The sequence below is a fragment of the Vulpes vulpes genome, chromosome 1 (assembly GCF_048418805.1).
Source record: "Vulpes vulpes isolate BD-2025 chromosome 1, VulVul3, whole genome shotgun sequence".
Taxonomy (NCBI): domain Eukaryota; kingdom Metazoa; phylum Chordata; class Mammalia; order Carnivora; family Canidae; genus Vulpes; species Vulpes vulpes.
In genome coordinates, this window is record NC_132780.1 from 133,757,073 (window position 1) to 133,779,194 (window position 22,122).

At 44.0% G+C, this 22,122-nt stretch overlaps 1 protein-coding gene across 3 annotated transcripts; it reads left to right on the forward strand.

Annotated features, from left to right (window-relative positions):
- The first annotated feature begins 2,072 nt into the window (after positions 1-2,072).
- On the forward strand, positions 2,073-21,930 carry LHFPL5 (LHFPL tetraspan subfamily member 5). 3 transcript variants are annotated; one of them, XM_072730911.1, is made up of 5 exons: positions 2,073-2,216; positions 2,568-3,110; positions 9,478-9,714; positions 15,544-15,570; positions 19,077-21,930. In XM_072730911.1, exons 2-4 carry the CDS (start codon positions 2,699-2,701, stop codon positions 15,552-15,554), a joined length of 660 nt encoding a protein of 219 aa, XP_072587012.1. In that variant the 5' UTR covers positions 2,073-2,216; positions 2,568-2,698; the 3' UTR covers positions 15,555-15,570; positions 19,077-21,930. The 3 variants fall into 3 exon arrangements, with proteins under 3 accessions (XP_072587012.1, XP_072586999.1, XP_025846590.1); XM_072730898.1 differs by lacking the exons at positions 2,073-2,216; positions 15,544-15,570; positions 19,077-21,930 and adding an exon at positions 9,815-9,963 and having other exon boundaries at positions 2,416-3,110; XM_025990805.2 differs by lacking the exons at positions 2,073-2,216; positions 15,544-15,570; positions 19,077-21,930 and adding an exon at positions 11,025-11,155 and having other exon boundaries at positions 2,551-3,110.
- The last annotated feature ends 192 nt before the right edge of the window (positions 21,931-22,122 follow it).

A 22,122-nucleotide genomic window follows, 5' to 3' on the forward strand; every position in this document is an offset into this window, starting at 1 on the left:
CAAGGTAGAATGGAACATGGAGGGAAGCTTAGGTGGCTTCAAGGAAGCAGGGGCAGGGGTCTCTATGATCTGAGCCCTCAGTGGCTGCTGTAAGGATGTCTCTGGTCCCATCTCATCCTTCTGGTCCTGTATTTTTTTTAAAAGATTTTATGTATTTATTCATGAGAGAGAGAGAAACAGGCAGAGGGAGTACTAAGCAGGCTCCATGCAGGGATCCCGATATGGGACTCCATCGGGGACCCCAGTATCACGCCCTGAGCCAAAGGCAGATGTGCAACTGCTGAGCCACCCAGGTGTCCTGTATTTGTAATCTGGGCTCTTATTTTTTTATTTTTTTTAAATATTTATTTATTTATTCATGAGAGACACAGAGAGAGGCAAAGACACAGGCAGAGGGAGAAGCAGGCTCCCCGCAGGGAGCCCGATGCGGACCCAATCCCAAATCCTGGGATCACACCCTGAGCCGAAGGCAGACACCCAACTGCTGAGCCACCCAGGCGTCCGGTAATCTGGGCTCTTAGTACAGTTCCTCCTTTTGTCTGGTCAACAACCAAGTGAACTCCTTCCCACCTCCCACCCCCATATTTATAATCCCAACTCCTTGCCAGTGCTCCCTTCAAATGTTGCAACTATCCTGTGTCAGATCAAAATGCTAGGGAGATGGCCCAATGTCTCACAAGTTACTGCCCCCGTGCTAAATTCAGGATGTCTGTGTGATGTTGCCTCTCTTTCAGTTTGGTCATGATCATATCTCAATATTTTGAAACTTAGAGGCTAAATTGCAAAGTTAGTGACCGTCAAAGAAGAAAGAGGGATAAACACCAAAATGTTAATAGTGGTAGTAATAATGATAAACATTTTGAGTACTTTTATATGTGAGGCCTTGAGCCAGTTTTGTAATTTTACCTAACTCTTATGTGATAGATAGTATTTTTTTTAAAGATTTTATTTATTTATTTACTTGACACACAGAGCACACACAAGCAGGGGGAGCAGGAATGGGAGTGGGAGAGGGAGAAACACACTCCTCACTGAGCAGGGAGCCTGATGCAATGTGGGGCTTGATCCCAGGACCTTGGGATCATGACTTGAGCCGAAGGCAGATGCTTAACTGACTGAGCCACCCAGGCTCCCCGATACTATTTTTGTAAAAATATTCTGTTTATTTGTTTGAAGGAGGGGGAGGAACAGAGGGAGAGCCGGGGGACAAGCAGACTCCCCGATGAGCAGATCTCATCAAGCCCCGTGAGGCTTGATCTCAGGATGCTGAGATCTTGACCTGAGCTGAAACCAAGAGTCAGATGCTCAAAGGAGTGAGCCACCCAGGTGTCCCTGTGAGAGACACTATTATCTTCTCCATTTTATAGATGAAGAAACTGAGGTTTGGGAAAATTAAATCCATGGATGGTCACATAGATTAGTAAGCAATTAACTCAATCCAGATATGTCTAAAGCCAAAGTCTGTTTTTAAGATGATCTTGGCTCTCCTTTGCTCCCAGCGTTGGGGTTATGAGTGATTTATATTCTTCTATGTAATCTTTCCTGGATTTTCCTATCTCTCTACACCAAACATGTATTTACCTATGCAGTCAGGAGAAATACACATTTTGAAGAAGAGAGGTAAAAGAGGAATATGCAACAAAAACATAAATAGGAGAAAGATATTGTATTGAACAGAAACATGTTAAGGTCTGGGATGCTTCCTTTGCTGCACTTTGTAGTTCTCTCTTATCACACTATCAGTGTGCATTGCGAATATACAGACGCATATACATATATGTAAGCGTCTCACTGTCTTTGAGGGCAGGGGCCCTGTCATTTTTATCTCTGTAGTTTTGCTTAGGGAAGATATCCTCCAGCATAGGGCTTCAGGACATGGTACGCACTTGGTAATTGTTGATGGAGGAGAAACCACAGAGATGAGAAACCAGTGACCGGAAGACACAATCAGAAAAGGTTTTGCTGGACTCCACAGGGTTGGTTGTGCAGAGAGGGCGACTAGGGAGCCAGGGAGGAGTTTAATGGGACCACGTGGGGGTGGGGGGTACGGACAGTGCTCAGGAAGAGGTTTTGGTTTTGCGGCAAGAAGGCAGGAATTGAACGGGAGGAATGTGACAGTCGCAACCCTCCCCTCCCAATTTTTGTGTGTCCCCCCCCTCCATCCCCCACCCCCGGCTCGGGCGGGTGAAGAGGAGTCTCCGTTCCCCGTGGCGGGAGTGCGTGGTGGGCGGGCGGCGCCTCCCCAGGCCGGGTCCTGGGTTTCCACTCCCTCCCCCGGCCCGAGTCCCGAGCGCTGGCCGCGGTGCTGAAGCCGCGCTCTTGCAGGAGGGAGCAAGGAGGGGCCGCGCGGCGGCGGAGGGGCGGAGCTCTCTGGAGCTCGGAGCTGGAAAGGGGGGCGGGGGGCAGGGCGGCGCCAGTAGGCCTGAGACCCTGGCGGGCAGGAGAGGAGGCAGGACACGGAGACAGCCCGGCTGGAGCGGACAAAGGCATCTGGACAAGCTTCCTCCAAAGAAACCAAGGTTGTCTTCCTTGTCTTATTTCCTAATTCTCTTTCTTCTACCTTGCAGGGACCCCCACCTTGCACCCCCCCAGCCTCCTCCCCAAACTCGGCTTAGGAGTGACCCACTTCTAGGCCTCCATCTGCAAAGCCACTGGCTTACAGCCCCCAGGATTCCAGCCCAGGGCCTACAGCCTCACCATGGTGAAGTTGCTGCCTGCCCAGGAGGCGGCCAAGATCTACCATACCAACTATGTGCGCAACTCGAGGGCTGTGGGTGTGATGTGGGGCACACTCACCATCTGCTTCTCCGTACTGGTCATGGCCCTCTTCATCCAGCCCTACTGGATCGGTGACAGTGTTAACACACCTCAGGCAGGCTATTTTGGACTCTTCTCCTACTGTGTGGGCAACGTGCTGTCCTCTGAACTCATCTGCAAGGGTGGCCCACTGGACTTCTCCTCCATTCCCTCTAGAGCCTTCAAGACTGCCATGTTTTTTGTGGCCTTGGCCATGTTCCTCATCATTGGCTCCATCATCTGCTTTAGCCTCTTTTTCGTCTGCAACACAGCCACTGTCTACAAGATCTGCGCATGGATGCAGCTGGCTGCAGGTGAGCAGGATTAATGGGAGGGCAAGCAGGGGCCCACTTCAGGCTATAGGGTAAGCTGCACCATTCCATCCTCTGTGAAGCCTCTGGGTCTCTTACCCAGTCGTTCTCATTTAGTTTAATTCTATTTTTTTTTCAAAGATTTATTTATTTTTTTTTAGTACTCTCTATACCCGACATGGGGCTCAAACCTGCAACCCCAAGATCGAGAGTCACTGGCTTCACTGACTGAGCTAGCCAGGTACCCTTTAGCTATTCTTCTTTAACCCAGTTCTACTCTATGCTCTGCCGAAGCTTCTGAGGAGTAGAAAATTTTAGAATGGCTAAGACCAAAAGGATGGTTGAGGTCAAATTGTTCAACCCTCTCATCTTGCAGATGAGAACTGAGGTCCAGAGAGAGAAAGTGACTAGCCCAAGAACACACAGATAGTTGATAGAAGGTGTCCTGACTCCCAGGCCACCACATCAGAGGTTGTTGTTGCTCTGGGAAGGAAAAAGAAGGAAGCCTCCATTGTTGGCCCTGTGGGAATAGTATCCAACCCAGGGCAAAATAAGTAAAGTACATCCTAGACAGCTCTATCTTCCACTTCTGGGCATTTGTTCTTTCTTCTTTAAGTATCCCCAGATCCCTGCCTTCAATCCTTCCCTCCCACCCCAGTTGTTCTCAGGGAGATTCTAAAGTCAGTCATTGATTTGGAGTGTTATGCTGTGACCTTTCCCATAGAAATTTGCATTAAGTTCCTTCTTTCTCGGTGGAGTGAAAAGCTTTATTCCCTAGTTATCAGTTGCCATACTTGAGGCAATAAATGACAGTGATATTTTGTGATGGGGCAGTTGGGTGGTGGCTAGAGTTTTTTAAAACTATGTGGGATTGGTAGCTACTTATGGTGCCCAGAGGCAAGGCCTTCCCTGCCCCTTTTTCTTGTTCCTGGCCCAGGCAGCCCTCTCAGTCTTTGGGTCAGCTGGTTCTGTTCTCCTGTAAAGCCCAGAAAGAGATGGCCCAAGGCCTTGCCCTGTAGCCCTTGGTCCCTTTCTACTCCAAGGTCATGCACAGACTGCCCATGCTAGGGAGATGTCCAGGAGCAGTGGTGAGACTGCAGACTCCAAAGAAACCATCTTGACATCGTTGGTTAGAATGAGAAGCAGCATTATCCACAATAGGGGGAATCATGCCAGGATCAGAATCCCAGACAACCAAACACATAGACTCAATACTCTGTCAGAGTTGGAGGGGACCCCAGAGAGCTGTGGGTATCCCCCCCCCCCCCCCCCGCTACAGATGAGGAATCTGGGGCTAAGAAAGAGGAAAAGACTTGACCAAGACTATAGCAGAGCAACTGGCAACTAAGGACCAAGGGGAACTAAAGCAGTGGGTTCCAGGAAACTAGATGTGTTCCAAAGATATTTTTATGGAAGCCACATATTTATGTAAGCATAATGACTTACAAAGCACTTTCATATATCTCATCTAGAAGAGCCCCATCCCTACCTAGGGAGGGATTTATTTTATTTTATATTTATATATATCCTCTTATTTTATAGATAAGGCTCTTCGTGGGTAACTTGTCTTTTAGCAAATGGACAGGACCTTTGTTTTTGTTTTTTTTAATTTTTTTTTATTTATGATAGTCACAGAGAGAGAGAGTCAGAGACACAGGCAGAGGGAGAAGCAGGCTCCACGCACCGGGAGCCCGATGTGGGATTCAATCCCGGGTCTCCAGGATCGCGCCCTGGGCCAAAGGCAGGCGCCAAACCGCTGCGCCACCCAGGGATCCCTGGACAGGACCTTTGATTCCGAATCTTGTACTCAGGCTACTGACTTGGCTCCAGAGCTGCCTCCCCAATCTGTCCACCATCTCCCTCTCCTCTGGTCTCTATATGATGAGGGAGGGGCTGGGGCAGGGCTGAGGTTAATCTTGGTGGGCAGTGGGGAGAAGGAAGGGGAATGAAGATTTAGCAGTTTTGTGACAAACTGGCATGCTTACCAGCTGGCCCTCCATATCAGAACTATGGAATGCTGGAACCACAACCATTCCTTTCATTCTCCACACTGCCCCCTCCCACAACCTCCTGCAACAGGTGCTATTTGCTGAACAGGCAGTGCCTGGGAGAGTTTGGGTGGGGGAGGCATCATCAGGCCATTTGAATTAGACTCTATGTCATGGAGCTGGAGACACTGATAGCAGAAGTGGCCAGATGCCATCCTATGAAACATTTATGTCAGGGGAGAGCGAAGGTGGTGTCATGTTCCATTCTTTGGTGTAGGGGAATGGAAGATGAGCCAAAGGGAGGGATGAAGAGTGCATGTGCTCTGCAGACAGCAACTGGGACATGCATCCATTTGAAGATGTCTCAACCAGTTAGTTTAATCAAGAAACCTGAGATCAGGGAAAGGGACAGGAGAAAGGAAAGAGGATAGAAAACTGGGGCAGTGTGAGGCTATAGTTTAACAATGTTAATTTAGCTTCTGGATGCCAGTTGTAAACTGTGTGTGGTTCTAGCTCCTAGAAACATAGGTAGGGCAAGTTGCATGTCTTTCTGAGTCTTGGTAACCTCCTCTGTAAGAATGTAGCAACGTACCTCCTATCACAAGGTTCTGTGAGGATGGGATATATAAGGCATATAAAACACCTTCTACAGTGCTTGTCACATAGTAGGTGCTCAGTAGCTGTGAAAAACTCAAAAGCAACTTTATCAGTTAGGATAGGTGAGGTAACAACTCCTAAATCTAAGTGTCTTAAAACAAAAGTTTATTTTTTGCTTGTGGTACATACTCACTGAGGATCAGTGCTCTCACAGTTCTCTCCTGGAACCCTGGCTGATATAATATCAGGTGTCAACCAGCTTTCATCATTGCAGAGTGAAAGGGAGCTCTGGAAGGTCTCTCCCCAGCAGTTAAACACTCTACATTTCTGCTCATATTTTGTTGTCTAAGGGAAGTCTTATGGCCTTGCCTAACTTGAAAAGAGGAGACCAAGGAAGTATAATCCTACTATGTACCTGAAATATTTGTGAACAAATATTTCTAATGCCATGCACATCCACTGAAGCTGCTTCCATTTGACTTTAGTGCCAATAATAATAGCAACAAATGGCAGTAACTGGCTGCTCGCTATGAATCAGATGCTGCACTGAGCATTTTCTCTATATGACCACACTTAATCCTCATAATTCTGTTATGAGTCAGGCATTATTATCTCATTATTTTACAGATGAGAGACTGGAAATCAGAAAGGGTAGGAAAACTTGCACGAGAATAGCATGCTGGCCTCCCCTTAGAGCCCTGAGACACTATAAATAGGGTTGACCCCTACCGTGTGTCCAGGTGCCTGGGTCAGGTGCTTCCCTAGAGGGTTGCTTCCAGGTTAGAGGCCCTGGGATATTTTCCAGAGATGCTATGGAAGGAGAATGGGGCCAAGGGGAGGAGATGGGGAGAATGGAAAGTCCATAAGGGAGACTTCTTTCCACATTGACCTGTTCCCTCTCCCACCACGGTTAAGGTAGGGGCCATGCACAATAGCCAAACTGTGGAAGGAGCCTCGGTGTCCATCGAAAGATGAATGGATAAAGAAGCTGTGGTATATGTATACAATGGAATATTACTCAGCAATTAGAAATGACAAATACCCACCATTTGCTTCAACGTGGATGGAACTGGAGGGTATTATGCTGAGTGAAGTAAGTCAATCGGAGAAGGACAGTGTATGTTCTCACTCATTTGGGGAATATAAAAAATAGTGAAAGGGAATATAAAAGAAGGGAAAAGAAATGTTGGGAAATATCAGGAAGGGAGACAGAACATAAAGACTCCTAACTCGGGGAAACGAACTAGGGGTGGTGGAAGGGGAGGAGGGCGGGTGTTGGAGGGGAATGGGTGACGGGCACTGAGGTGGACACTTGACAGGATGAGCACTGGGTGTTTTTCTGTATGTTGGTAAATTGAACACCAATAAAAATTAATTTAAAAAAAAAAAGGTAGGGGCCATGCTAGTCACCAAAGCACAGGTCTTACACTAACTGGGGAAGGACATAGGTTTTACCAAAGAGCTCTGGGAGGGTTCCTGCTCTCCTTCCCTAGGTATATACCTGAAACACTTCTCATTTTGTCACTAGGTATGAAATGTCAGCACTAAATACATTCAGCTCTTTGGAGAAGTGTGTCTGGGAGTTGAGGGAATTAATTTTGGGGTCAAAAAAGTCAGGATCCATGAGTTCAGGTGTTGGCTCTGCTCTAGCTGGATGACTGGGCAACTCACTTGGTTTCTCTGAGACTTCAGTTTTCTAATCTGTAAAATGGGATATTAATACATGGCCTACTTCACATAGCTGTTGTCAGAATCAAGAGAGAAATGGTATGGGAAGTATTTTGTGACCTATAAGAGAACTATATAAGTAAGCTTGTCCTGTATAAAATCAAAGGAGAGTTGATATACCTTTAGGTGAGGAGGTGGGATCCTGATCTTTATATTTTACTGTACATTCATTTGATCTGCCAACCTTCCTTGCAAGCAGAAGCTGAGCTCAAGGTAGGTAACAAAGAAGAACTTGTGAGGTTCTTCTTAGGTGCTCCTGGGTAGGGTACAACCTTGGAACTAGAGAGCCTCAGGCCTGTGGAAGGAGGATCAGGATGGGAAAGTAGCACAGATCATGGAAGGCACCCCTTGCCTACATGGTGGTGGTCCTTGGGTTGCCTTGGTCACATTCCACGATTATGTCACCTACCTGTGCAGCTGAGGTGGGATGGTCATTGGTGGGAGGGCATGGGAGAAGTGAAGAGAAGGTAGGGAAAATTACATTTTTGGCTGTAAATACTAAGTCAATGAACACACAGGATGAGATAATCGTAGCTAACACTCATGACGTCCTAAGTATGTGCCAAGCACTTTTCCATTATTAACCCATTTGAACCTTACTACAATCCAAATGAGTAGGGACTATTCATATTCCTAATTTATAGATGAGGAAACTGAGGCCCAAAAATCTCAAGTGGCTTGCTCTGACCCACGCAGTTAGTTAGCAAAGAGCTGGAGTTGGAATCCAGGCTGACTTTGCTAGTGTTTCCCCGCTTTTCCTATTGAGAGAATTACCTGAAAGAATGTTTTATTTTTATTTTCTTTTTTTTTTTTAGATTTTATTTATTTATTTATGAGAGACACACACACAGAGAGAGAGAGAGGCAGAGACACAGGCAGAGAGAGAAGCAGGCTCCACGCAGGGAGCCTGACGTGGGACTCGATCCTGGGTCTCCAGGATCAGGCCCTGGGCTGAAGGCGGCACTAAACTGCTGAGCCACCCGGGCTCCCCTGAAAGAATGTTTTAAAAACAGGGATTCTTGAGCTCTGGAAATCAGTATTTTATTTTATTTTATTTTATTTTATTTTATTTTATTTTATTTTTAAATATTTTATTTATTTATTCATGAGAGACACAGAGAAAGAGAGAGAGAGAGAGAGAGGCAAAGACACAGGCAGAGGGAGAAGCAGGCTCCATGCAGGGAGCTGATCCCGGGTCTCCAGGATCACACCCTGGGCTGAAGGTGGCGCTAAACCACTGAGCCACCTGGGCTTCCCTGGAAATCAGCATTTTAAATAAATATTAGAGATTCTTAAATTCAGGGAAGGGTTAGCAACTGCACTGAACTCTACTAAGTAAGGCTTGAAGAGGCCTATTTGCTTGAATGAAAAGTTCATGAAGGAAGAAGCCAGAGATGGGCTGGAAAGTTTTGTGTATTCATTAAATCTAAGATTCCCAAGTTGTAGAACATGCCATTATTGTATGTGCTGTAAGGCGGAAAAATACTTTTTTTTTTCTTAAATAGCAGAATGTGGGACTTGAACTTGCAACCCTGAGATTAAGACCTGAGCTGATATCAAGAGTCAGATGCTTCACCAACTGAACCACCCAGATGCCCAGGAAAAATACTTCTAATCAAATGATGGCCTGAAACTTTCTTATTATACTTATTTCAGAGCTATTGGAGTATGAAGAAATATTCATCTAGGAGTGATGAGTTCTCTGGGCTGGGACCAGATTTTGGCAGGGTTTGAAGCCAGGGTAGCCGATGCCTCATCAAGTCCACAGTGTGGGGCGTGGCTGAGGGCCTAGTAGGACCACTTGGTGCCATGGCAGGCTCTACTGAGGAGCTCTGTTTTGTGCCTCTACCCATGACCAAGGGCAATTGACTTTAGTTCTTGGATCTTCAATTTTCTACCATGTGTTCTACAAGAGTGATGGTAGGAGCGGCCCCATATGTCACAGGCTGTTAACACCAGGAGAAGGGAGGTGACAAGATGTCAGCAGTGCAGGGTGGGAGGTAGCAGGCAGAGCATACCCAGTCTGACAGCATCTGCACCCCCTGCTGCCCTCTCAGCCACAGGCCTGATGATTGGCTGCCTGGTCTACCCAGATGGTTGGGACTCAAGTGAGGTGCGGCGCATGTGTGGGGAGCAGACGGGCAAGTATACACTGGGCCAGTGCACCATCCGCTGGGCCTTCATGCTGGCCATCCTCAGCATCGGAGATGCCCTCATCCTCTCCTTCCTGGCCTTTGTGCTGGGCTACCGGCAGGACAAGCTCCTCCCGGATGACTACAAGGCAGATGGAAAAGGTAACTCTCATCCCCCAAGGAGGTGGGGCTTCCTTTCAGCCATTGGTCCTTGGCCAAGGGTTGGGGACACCAAGACCAATCAGACATGCCCTTATTCCAGAGGCCAACGGCCAGTGGGGGTTTGCAAGCCAGCAGGTGATGAGGTGATGACAGCAGCTGTCTGTGATAGAAGAGTGTCTTTCTGTCTCCTTCATGCCCTCACTCCTGTCAGGGTCTACAGAGGAGAGAACCCTGGTCCAGCCTGGGGAGGTAGGTATGGCCTCCTAAAGAAGGCAGCACTGACTGGGTCTTAAAGTTCACTGGGAGTTTGCTCAGTGCAGAGAGAGGAACAACAGGTTAGCAGAGGGCTGAGTTGTGGGGGCTAGAGGAGAAAGGCAGGTTGGGGGCAGATGTGACAGCTTGTGGAGTGCAGATGGTGGGTGCTCCCTTGAGTTAAAGTAGCTTTGGGGTTCTCTGTTTCATTTTTTTTTTAATTTTTAAAAGACTTTATTTTTTTATTCATGAGAGACACACGGAGAGAAAGAGGTAGAGACACAGGCATAGAGAAAAGCAGGCTCCATGCAGAGACCTCTCCAGTCTCCTTTCCCCATAGTTGTCTTCACCCCATTGACCTGAACTAGAAGAAAGAGGCCAACTCCCTTGCCCCCTCGACCCCATGACCAAGGACCCTTCCCAGATGAGGAACTTAAAGCCCGGAAGGGAGACCCACCCAGAAGTACACAGAAAGGTGGTGCAAAGAGCCCGGAACTCTGGGCTTCTCTGGCTCAGCCCAGGGCCCACTTCTCCATAAGGAAGTAATCAAACATCTCACCCTTCTTTGTAAATAGAAGAGTGACTCCCACACCTAAGCTAAGTGGTTAAAGATGAAAAGCAAATTATTAGAATGAGCTGGGCCAAGGAGGAGAGAAAAGAGAAGTATCTTTCCATTGTAGGAGGTGCCTATAGCTTCTAGGTTCTGGGGATACTCAAAGCCTGGGTCCCTTGAAAACCCCATAAAGGGAAGGGAAATGGAACTAGTATTTACCAAGCCTTTTCCATGTGCAGGAATGATGTAAGGTTTGTTCATAGGAAACATTTTTATTTAAGCTGCATAGCAATCCTGTGAGGACAGGTTGGAGGTGGTGAGTCCAGCAGCAAGCTGCACAACCAGCACTTTCTCCAGTGATGGAGGGTTTTCCAGAAAGGCTTCAGCAGGAGCTGCTGGAGGCATTTTATTTAGCTCTCATCCTCAAGGCAGGGCCAGCCTTAAATCTGTCTGGACCCAGCAGAGAACACCTTTATGTAGCTCATTTGCATTCTTTCCTTTTCAGAGGGGATTCTTTCAGCTGGAAAGAAATTTCATTGACATTATCCATTCATTCACCTGTTTCGCTCACAACCCTGAGATCAAGACCTCAACTGAGATCAAGAGTCAGGGTCTACAGAGGAGAGAGCTACTTAACTGACTGAGCCACCCAGGCATCCCCACATAACTCCCTTTAAAGTCCTTTCTTTGGGCAGCCCAGGTGGCTCAGCGGTTTAGCGCCGCCTTGGGCCCAGGGTGTGGTCCTGGAGACCCAGTATCAAGTCCCGCATCGGGCTCCCTGCGTGGAGCCTGCTTCTCCCTCTGCCTGTGCCTCTGCCTCTCTCTGTGTGTGTCTCTCATGAATAGATAAATAAAAAATCTTTAAAAAAATAAAGTGCTTTCTTTTAAAATCTTATTTTATTTTTGAAAAGATTTTATTTATGTGACAGAGAGAAAGCCCAAGGAGGGGGAGCAGCAGAGGGAGAGGGATAAGTTCCCTGCTCATCAGGGAGCCCGATGTGAGGCTCCATCTTAGGACCCTGGGATCATGACCTGATCCAAAGGCAGATGCTCAACCAACTGAGCCATCCAGGTGTCGCCCCCCCCCCCCGCCTCTTTAAAGTGCTTTCTTATGAAGAGATGGTTTTGTCCATTTGACACTTTTCTTTACAAATCATGTCAGTTAGCTCTCCTCTCCTTCCCTTTCTCCTTTCATATCCCCTCGACCTGTTTTCAATCTTTTCGGATTTTTTTCTCTCCATATTTTAGTTTCTTCACTATCATGCAGGATTTAATTCATCCTTTTTGTTTATTATATGTTAGAAAATACCCACATAACCTTTCTGAATATATCTAACTATTCAGTGAAGTAGTTATTGCCTCTGTCAAAGCACAGAATTGAATCAGGAAAGCAGAGTTTGAATCCCAGTTCTTCCAAGTCACTTTCTTCAAGGTAAAAAGGGCGACACCAACTCCTGCTCTGTTACCTCCATTAGTGTGTGGCATGAGCGAAACAATGAAAGCAGGAATGAAGCCTTGCACAAGTACAGAGTTGCTGATCCACTCTTTAAGAGTTAAGGAGGCAGAGGAGAATGAGTGTGGGCTTTGGAGTCAGACCTGGATTTAAAATTTGGGCTCCACTGTTATCTAACTGTGACTTTGCAGAGATTAATGAACTTCTCTGAGTCTCAGCTTCCTCATCTGAGCCTCATTTTTATGGAAAGAGATAGGTGGCAGGTTTCTCCTCATTTGTAAAAAATACCTACTTCAAAAAATCATGAACAAGATAAGGCTCAGCAACAAGATAAGGATATCTGCTCTTGTCACTGCTGTTGAAGACTGTACTGGAGGTTATAGCCAGGGCAATTAGGCAAGAAAAAGAAAGAAAAGAAATCCAGTTTGGAGAGGAAGAAGTATAACTATCTCTATTAGCAGATGACATGATTTTGCACATGGAAATCCTAAATAATCCACTAAAAATCTATTAAAGCTAATATATAACATCAGCAAAGTTGCAAGATATAAGCAATATACAAGAATCTATTGCATGTGTATACACTAGCAATGAACAATCTGAACATGACATTAAAACAATTTCATTTATAATAGCATAAAAAAGAATAAAATATGTATAAATAAATTTAACAAAAGAAATGTAAGATTTATACATGAAAATTAAAAAACATTGTTGGAAGTTATTAAAGGCCTAAATAGATGGAAACATCCATGTTTATTGATCAGAAAACTTAATATATCAAGATGGCAGTGCTCCCCAAACTGATCTACAGATTCAAGGCAATCCTTATCAAAATCTCAGTTGGTTTTTTGCAGAAATTGATAAGCTGATCCTAAAATGGAAATGCAAGGGACCCAGAATAGCCAAAACAATCACAAAGAAGAAAGAGATTGGAGGACACTCATGTCCTGATTTTGAAACTTACTACAAAGCTACAGTAATCAAGATGGTGTGGTACTGGTATGAGGACAGACATACAGATCAATGGAATAAAATGGAGATTCCAGAAATAAAGCCAAACATCTATGATAAATTTTCTTTTTTTCTTTCTTTCTTTCTTCTTTCTTTCTTTCTTTCTTTCTTTCTTTCTTTCTTTCTTTCTTTCTCTTTCTTTCTTTTTTTCTTTCTTTCTTTTTTCTTCTTTCTTTCTTTCTTTCTTTCTTTCTTTCTTTCTTTCTTTCTTTCTTTCTTTCTTTTTCTCTTTCTTTCCTTCCTTCCTTTTCTTTTCTTCTTTTCTTATTTTATTTATTCATAAGAGACACACACACAGAGAGAGGCAGACATAGGCAGAGGGAGAAGCAGGCTCCCTGTGGGGAGCTTGATGTAGAACTCGATCCCAGGACCTGGGGGATCATACCTGGAGGCAAAGGCAGACCCTCAACCACTGAGCCACCCAGATGCCCCAGGGCAAATTGATTTTCAACAAAGATGCCAAGACCACTCAGTGAAGGAAAAGAATACTGTTTTCAATAAATGGTGCTGGAACAACCACATGCAAAAGAATGAAGTTGGACTACATAGCCACCTCACAATGTATATAAAAACTCAGAATGGATCAAAGACCTAAATGTAAGATGTAAAATTATAAAAATCTTAGAAGAAAGCAAAGGTATAAATCTTTGTGATCCTAGATTAGGCAGAGGTTTCTTAGAAGTGATACCTAATACACAAACAACTAAACGAAAAATATAAATAAATTGGATTTCATGAAAAACAAAAACTTTATTTTTTTAAATCCTTTTTTTTTTAAAGATCTTATTTATTTATTCACAGAGACACACAGAGAGAGGCAGAGACACAGGCAGAGGGAGAAGCAGGCTCCATGCAGGGAGCCCAATGCAGGACTCAATCCCAGGTCTCCAGGATCACACCCCAGGCTGCAGGCAGTGCTAAACCGCCGCGCCACTAGGGCTGCCTGAAAAACAAAAACTTTAAAGATTACCAACCAGAAAGTGAAAAGACAATCCAAAGATTGGGAGAAAATACTTGCAAATCATGATTCTAGTATCCAGAATATATTAAGAACTCCTACAACTTAAGAAGTAAAAAATATAAATAACCCAATTTTTAAAGTGGGCAAACGATTTGAACAGACATTTCTCCAAGGAAGGCATCCAAATAAGCATATGAAAAGACAGTCTTCGTCACTAGTCATCAGGAGAATGCAAATCAAAACCCCAGTGAGCTATTTCACAGGATAGTCAATAAAAAAGATGAACAATAACAGGTATTGGTGGGCATGTGGGGAAATTGGAACTCTCATATGCTGCTAGTGAAAATGCAAAATCATGCAGTTGCTGTGGAAAACAGAAGGGCAGTTCCTCAAATGGTTAAACATAGAGTTACCATGTGACTAGATATGTAGATATAATTTACTCCTAAATGTATATGCAAGAAAATTGAAAATATGTTTGTACTACAACTTGTATACAAATGGTCATAGCAGCCTAATAGCCAAAAAGTGGAAACAACCCAAATATGCATCAACTGATGACTTGGGTAGACGATATGTGTATATCCGCCCAGTGGAATATTATTTAGCTTTAAAAAGGAAAGAAGAGGGGCAGCCCAGGTGGCTCAGCGGTTTAGCGCCGCCTTCTGCCCAGGGCATGATCCTGGAGAGCCAGGATCGAGTTCCATGTCAGGCTCCCTGTATGGAGCCTGCTTCTCCCTCTGCCTCTCTCTCTCTCTCTCTCTCTGTGTCTCTCATGAATAAATAAAATCTTTAAAAAATAATAATAATAAATAAATAAAAAGGAATGAAGTGCTCCTAAGTGCTACCATATGGATGAACCTTGAAGACATTGTGAGAGGAGCCATACACAAAAGACCATATGTTGTATGGTCCCATTTATATAAAGTGTTCAGAATAGGCAGATCCGTAAAGAAAGAATGTAGATTGCAGTAGTTGTCCAGAGCTGTAAAGAGGGGGAAACAGGGAGTGATTGATAATAGGTTTCTCTTTGGGGCGATGGAAATGTTCTAGAATTGGATAGCAGTGGTGGTTGCACAACTCGGTGATTATACTGACAACCCACCAAGCTGTACACTTTAAATGAGTAAATTTTATAGTTAGTAAATTTTATAGTTAGTAAGTTATACCTCAATAAAAAAAAAAAGACAGTGTGAGGGATTAGATAGTGTGTATAAAGTACTAACAGTGCCTGCATGCTATACAGGTGATTCATAAATATTAGTTCTCTCCCCTTCCTGTCCTTCCAGCATCTCCAACTTTTCACACCATCCATCTGCCCACCCAGTAACAGCCCCTGCACTCCATGTGCCCACCACCACTGACAGGTTCAGGCACTGGGGGTACAGGATTGAGGGAAGAAGTCTAATTGGACCTTCCCATCTGATAAGGGACACCACAGGCAATCACAAGCTGATGAACATTATGAAGAAAAAAACCCCGCAAGGCTTTTTGAGAGTGAATGAAAGAAATCTGATCTAGTTTGGAGAGGGAGAGGGAGTTATCCTGAAAACAAGGCTTGGTTGTAAACAAATGATGTTCTCTTTTTCCTTGCAGAGGAAGTCTGAAGCAGCTGAAGGGTTGGTGAGTAATTCCATTGTTGGGTGGTCTTCGTGCTTTTGCAAGGGCTGTGGCCTCCCTGTTTGCTTACTGACTCATCGGGCTGGATGGCTGGTGGGGCTGGGGAGAGGAACAAGGACTCTGGCAGGGGCTCACTGGCATCTGAGACCCTCTTGTTCTACTTCTGTCTCCAGAAGGGGAAAAAGAACAGGAAGAAATAATTTAAAACAGGCAGGTAGTTTCATAAACTCATCTTTCTCTGGAGCCTGGCAAAAAAGAACAGACTGTTTAGAAGTCATTATTCTAATTTGGGCCTTTATTTTCAGGAAGATTTTCAGTGGTTTGTAAGAAACATAATAGAAAACTTAGTAAAATAAAAAATAAAAGTCACAGAGAAAAACAAATATTCCCGAAAGCTAGGCTAATAGAAATACTGTGTTGAGTATTAAATTTAGCTTTATGCTTCTTGATAGCTGAGGCAAAAAGAAAAATATGATGTAACCAGTTTTAATGTCTGGTTGAAAAGGAAAGCACAACATATCAATTTCCTTATTGTCTTTTAAGTTTCCAAAATATGGAATATTAAGGAACACATTTAAAAAAAACTCATCATAGTATCACCTTCCAGATGCTGCCACTTAATGAGGACCTCCAGCAGGCCAGGCACTTTGGGGAGGAGGGATTATCTGCATTTCAGCTATTTTAATTTTTGCAAAGTACCTTCCAATCCTTGACCACATATACTTTTCTGAATAAATGTAAATTAGTATTGCTCTCCTCCTGCATATTTATTAGATGATTCTTAAACTCTAATATGCATACAAGCCACCAGGGGTCTTGTTAAAATGCAGCTTCTGATTCAGTTGAAGTGGGGCCACAGACACTGTGTTTCTAACCTGCTTCTCATAATGGTTATAGTTTGAGTAGCAAACTATTAGACTATTAGAGCATGAACATTTTCACATCTCTTATCAATGTTCATTACTAAGTATTTTTTTAAGATTTTATTTACTTAAAGATATTATTTATTCTTGAGAGACACATAAACAGAGGCAGAGACACAGTCAGAGGGAGAAGCAGGCTCCCTGTGGGGAGCCTAATGCGGGACTTGATCCCAGGATCCTGGATCACGACCTGAGCTGATGGCAGAATCTCAACCACTGAGCCACCCAGGCGACCCAAAGATTTTATTTTTAAGTAATTTCTGTGCCCAATGTGGGGCTTGAGCTCACAACCCCAAAATAAAGAGTTGCATGCTCAATCAACAGAGCCAGCCAGGTACCCCCGTTATTAAAGTTTTTAAAAGCCACCAACTCCACAGCACTGGTACACCATTTAATTGCTAAACTAGACCTTGGTTATTACCCATTTAGGATTTTTCTCACAGATAATAACTTTTTGCTTCTGCTGATAAATCTTGGATTGAAATGACTGAATCAAAGGTAACCACACTTTTTTCTTTTTGCACTCTTTCAAAAAATCTGAATAATGGGGACCCCTGGATGGTTCAGAAGGCAGATTGAGCATCTGCCTTCGGCTCAGGTCGTGATCCTCAGTTGGCGATTGCGATTGAGTCCCCGCATTGGGCTCCCTGCAGGGAGCCTGTTTCTCCCTCAGCCTGTGTCTCTGGCTCTCTCTCTCTCCGTGTCTCTCATGGATAAATAAATACAATCTTTAGAAAAAAAATCTGAACAATGTATTTAAAGATTTTATTTGAGAAAGAGGAGAGAGAGAGAGAGTGAGTATGAGCAGGGGGAGGAGTAGAGAGAGAGGTAGAGGGAGAAGCAGAGGCCCCCCTGAGCAGGGAGCCCAATGAGAGGCTCGATCCCGGGACCTGAGCTGAAGGTGAACGCTTAACCGACTGAGCCATCCAGGTGCCCCTGAACAATGTATTTTAAAAAAACAGTTCACCCATTTCTCACACCCCACTGTCCATATGTTTGTTATTGTTGTTGTGTGTGTGTGTACCTTTCAGGATTCCACATATGAGAGTATATGTAGTATTTGTCTTTGGCTGAGTAATATTCTATTGTGTATATATAGCACAATTTTTAAATCTATTCATCTGTTGACACTTAGGTTATAAATAATGCTGTGATGAACATGGAAGTGTGTGTATCTTTTTGAGTTACTGTTTTTGTTTTCTTTGGATAGATACCCTAAAGTGGAATTGCTGGACAATATGGTAGCTCTATTTTTAATCTGTTGAGGAACCTCCATATTATTTTTCATGGTGGCTGCACCAATTTATATTCCCACTAACACTGCACAAAGGTTCTCTTTTCTCCACAACCTCACCAACACTTATTTCTTGTCTGATAACAGCCATTTTAACATGTGTGAGGTCCCCTCTCACTGTGGTTTTGATTTACATTTCCCTAATAGTTGAACATCTTTTCATGTGCCTGTTGGCCATGAAGAAGATATATGTCTTCTTTGGGAAAATGTTTATTCATATCCTTTGCCCATTGTTTTCTAATGGATCATAGGTTTATTTTTTTAAAGACTTTATTTATTTATTCAGAGAGAGAGAGAGAGAGAGGCAGAGACTCAGGCAGAGAGAAGCAGGCACCATGCAAAAAGCCTGACATGGGACTTGATCCAGGGTCTCCAGGATCACGCCCTGGGCTGCAGGTGGCGCTAAACCGCTGTGTCACTGGGGCTGCCCTCCTTTGCCCATTTTTAAATTAGATTGTTTTCTTGCTACTAACTTAAATGAGCTCTTTATATATTTTGGATATTAACCCCTTATCAGATATATGACTTGCTAATGTCTTCTATTCAGTAAGTTGCCTTTTCATTTTGTTGGTGGTTTCCTTCACTGTGCAGAGCTTTTTGTGTAGTCCTGCATGGTTTTTCCGCTTTTGGTGTCAGATTCTTTTTTTTTTTTTTTTTTTTGGTGTCCGATTCAAAAAGCACTGCCAAGACCTACATCAAGGAGCTAACTGCCTATGTTTTCTTCTAGGAGTTTTATGGTTTCAGGTCTTATATTTAAGTCTTTAGTCCAATTTGAGTTAACTTTTGTGTATAGTTTAGGATAGTGGTCCAGTTTCATTCTTTAGCATGGGGTTGTCCAGTTTCCCCAGCACCATTTATTGAAGAGACTGTCCTTTCCTCATTGTATATTCATGGCTCCTTTGTCATAAATTGACCAGATATGCAGGGGTTTATTTCTGGGCTTTCTACTCTCTTCCACTGATTGATGTGTCTGTTTTTATGCCAATTCAATACTCTTTTAAGCTTTGTTATATAGTTTGAAATCAGGGAGCCATGATGTGATGCCTCTAGCTTTGTTCCTTCCCAGATTGCTTTGGCTTTTCTTTTTCACAACATTTTATTTACATTTTATGAGACATAAGTTATTACCTGAGGCACATTGAATACTCTCTTATACATTAAGGAAATGTGCATGTCTGGGTAGAACTAAATCAAAATGTGAACATACATGGGGAAGTTTTTTTTGTTTTGATTTGCTTTTTAAAAAATGTCAAATTTTATACTCTTGCCTTTTTTTTTTTTTAATACCACAGGTCATCTATTTCCCTGGCAATGGAAAATTAAGGAATCAAATTCTTCAGAGATAAGAACTTTCCTTCCATGCTTCCCTGTCCTTGGCTACTATAGGCCTGATGTTCTTGTTCTGAAGCCTTTCATGATAGGATTAGAACCTGACATTCTCCTGAGACAAGACAGAAAACTTACAAGTGAAGCAGAACTACAGTGACCCGCATCAAAGATATTCAGAGAGACAATGGGTGGTACTCTCCCCAAGCCCCAGCTCTCTTCTTATCCCCTTTACACCAGCGATCACTTTACCCTCTAGAAGCTTCTCTGTAAAATGAGAGGGCTAAATGAATCCATGTATCGGGGCCTCCCAGGTCAGATTCTCCGACAGACTGCATTGAACGCACATTGGAAACTGCCACTCAGCTCTAAAAGGGCAGCTGAGAAAGAGGTGATTGTAAGCCTGCTAGACCATTTCAGGTTGAGGTATTGGGGGTCCTTTGCTTCTTCTCATATTTTTTTTAAAGATGTTCTTTATTTATTCATGAGAGACAGAGGCAGAGACACAGGCAGAGGGAGAAGCAGGCTCCATGCAGGGAGCCCAACATGGGACTCGATCCTGGGACCCCAGGATCACGACCTGAGCCTAAGGCGGTGCTAAACTGCTGAGCCACCTAGGCTGCCCACATTTTGTTTTCTTATTGATGATCAGGGGTGGGTAAGGAATGGAGGGGCCTCTGAACCTGAATCCATCAGGAAGTCCTATTAAGACTGGGTGAACACAAAATCTAAAAACTTAGGACTTTACTCCCTGCCTAGGGGATGGTACCTAGAATCAGATTTTGTTGATCATTCACAGTGGATAAACCTGAGGAACAGGTGTTTTTTTTCCTGGTCGTGTGCATTCACTAAGATGTGGGTGCTGGTGGAGAGGAGAGGAGGTAAATGATGAACTGTAATGGATCTTGTTACTTGACCACAGAGCTGTCACTAACACAGTAAACCATAGGTTTCTCATTCCTGGGCTGCAAGGCATGTTTTTTTTTTCCTTAAACGCTACCCCCAACTTATAACCTAGGCGAGGGTCCCATGTTCTACTGAAAGAGCCAGCCAGGTGCCCCATAGGGCACGCTTTTTAACCAATGCACCAACAACCCACCCGTTCAGTGTGGTTTCTTGTACAGTTCAGATGGATTAGGAATGAGTACCCCATGGGATCCCTGGGTGGTGCAGCGGTTTGGCGCCTGCCTTTGGCCCAGGGCGCGATCCTGGAGACCCGGGATCGAATCCCACGTCAGGCTCCCGGTGCATGGAGCCTGCTTCTCCCTCTGCCTGTGTCTCTGCCCCTCTCTCTCTCTGTATGACTATCATAAAAAAAAAAAAAAAAAAAGGAATGAGTACCCCAACACTGTCCTGTTGTTGGTAATGGGAACTAGTAGAATGGGACTCAAGGGTGATGACGTTTATATTTTCGTGTGTTGATAAAATTGTCAGGCATTTTATGCAGACCTCATGAATGACAGACTCCAACAAATTCCATAGCTTAGTGCCTTTTCGAGTTATATTTGTTTACTTCTCATAATTTTACGTTTTATATAACTTTTCTAAAAGTTTACCTTCTAAAAATCTCTTGCTAAAATAGTAACTGTGGTGGTCCACAGAAGCTTCTGGAGCACTTAGGGTGCGCTTGCCAACAGCCTGCACCTTGCTCTTGGCAGGAACAGCACGTTTCACCAAAGCACTCAAGAGTCAGTTTACCAATAACCAGTGCTGGGAAGGATCTGCAGATTTAAGTCAGATGACCCAGATGACCTTTTGCTTTATGTTCAAAAAAACTCAGAATTCAACCTCTCAAATCACAGTATTGATTTTGGTTGATATCTAAGTAACTGTTTATCAGCTCAAGTGGCTTTCCTTTTAAATTCTTTTTTAAGATTTTATTTTATTCATGACACACACACACACACACACACAGAGGCAAAGACACAGGCAGAGGGAGAACCTGGCTCCATGCAGGGAGCCCGACCTGGGACTCAATCCCAGGTCTCCAGGATCACGTCCTGGGCTGACAGCGGCGCTAAACCACTGAGCCACCCGGGCCCCCTCCTTTTAAATTCTTAAAAGGCAGGAATCTCATCTCTGAAAGCATTAGAGAATCAGTAAAGTCAGCACTCCTCTAACCAAGTATTCCTCACTTCAGGCTTGCCTCTGTTGGGCTGGGCTGTTGGGATGGTTGTGAGGCCCAAGTGTTACCAACAGTGACTAGGCCTAAGTAGATGTGGTCGAGAGGATTAGTCATTTGTATCGGAGATGTGAACTGGAAGGATACTGCAAATGCTTTGTCTTACATCCTTGTATTAGTTATGTGTTGCTGTATACCTGTTACCACGGAACTCAGTGACTTGAAACGTTTTAATTTTTGTGGGTTAGGGATCTGGCAAGAGTTAGTTAGGTGTCCCTATCCCAAGGTTTCTCACAAGGCTGCAAGTTGTCTAATCATTCTGAACTCAGTGGTTGTCTACGGGAGGCAGTTTTTCACAAGCAGCTGGACTGAGGGCCTCCCCAGAAGGTTCTCACATGGCAGCTTGCTTCCCCAGAATTACAGGACAGAGCAAGGGAGAGGCACAAAGAACAGCAGCCACAGCCCTTTGTAACCCAATCTCAGTAATAACACCTGTCATGTTCGCCTTAATCTGTTACAACAGTCACAAAGTTGGCCTGAAGTCAAGGTGAGGGGATTATACAAGTGCATTAGTATCAGGTGGGAATCACTGGGGTCAAAAAGTTGTTTTTCAAGTTATTCATGATTTTCTGCCGAAATGGGCACTTACCAGAATGCTTTTATTGAAATGAAGGTTAGATTATAGTAATCTTACTTGCTGATGGCTACATGTGTGTTTTGTAATAAATTACACTGAAGATCAAATGAGGGCTCAAACCCTCAAAACTCACCCCTTTTGTTATCTCAAGAAGACTGATGGTAGGGTTCACTAATTTCCAACACCAATAGTACCTTATTTACTTATGAAATCCAGAGCAACAAATGCATTGTCCTAAGGGCACAACTTCTAG

Excerpts from the sequence above, each read along its gene's own strand:
- LHFPL5 (XM_072730898.1), top strand. The coding sequence starts at position 2,699 with ATGGTGAAGTTGCTGCCTGCCCAGGAGGCGGCCAAGATCTACCATACC. Across the intron at positions 3,111-9,477 it reads ATGGATGCAGCTGGCTGCAG|CCACAGGCCTGATGATTGGC; the intron begins GTGAGCAGGATT and ends CTGCCCTCTCAG. Across the intron at positions 9,715-9,814 it reads CTACAAGGCAGATGGAAAAG|AGGCCAACGGCCAGTGGGGG; the intron begins GTAACTCTCATC and ends CCCTTATTCCAG.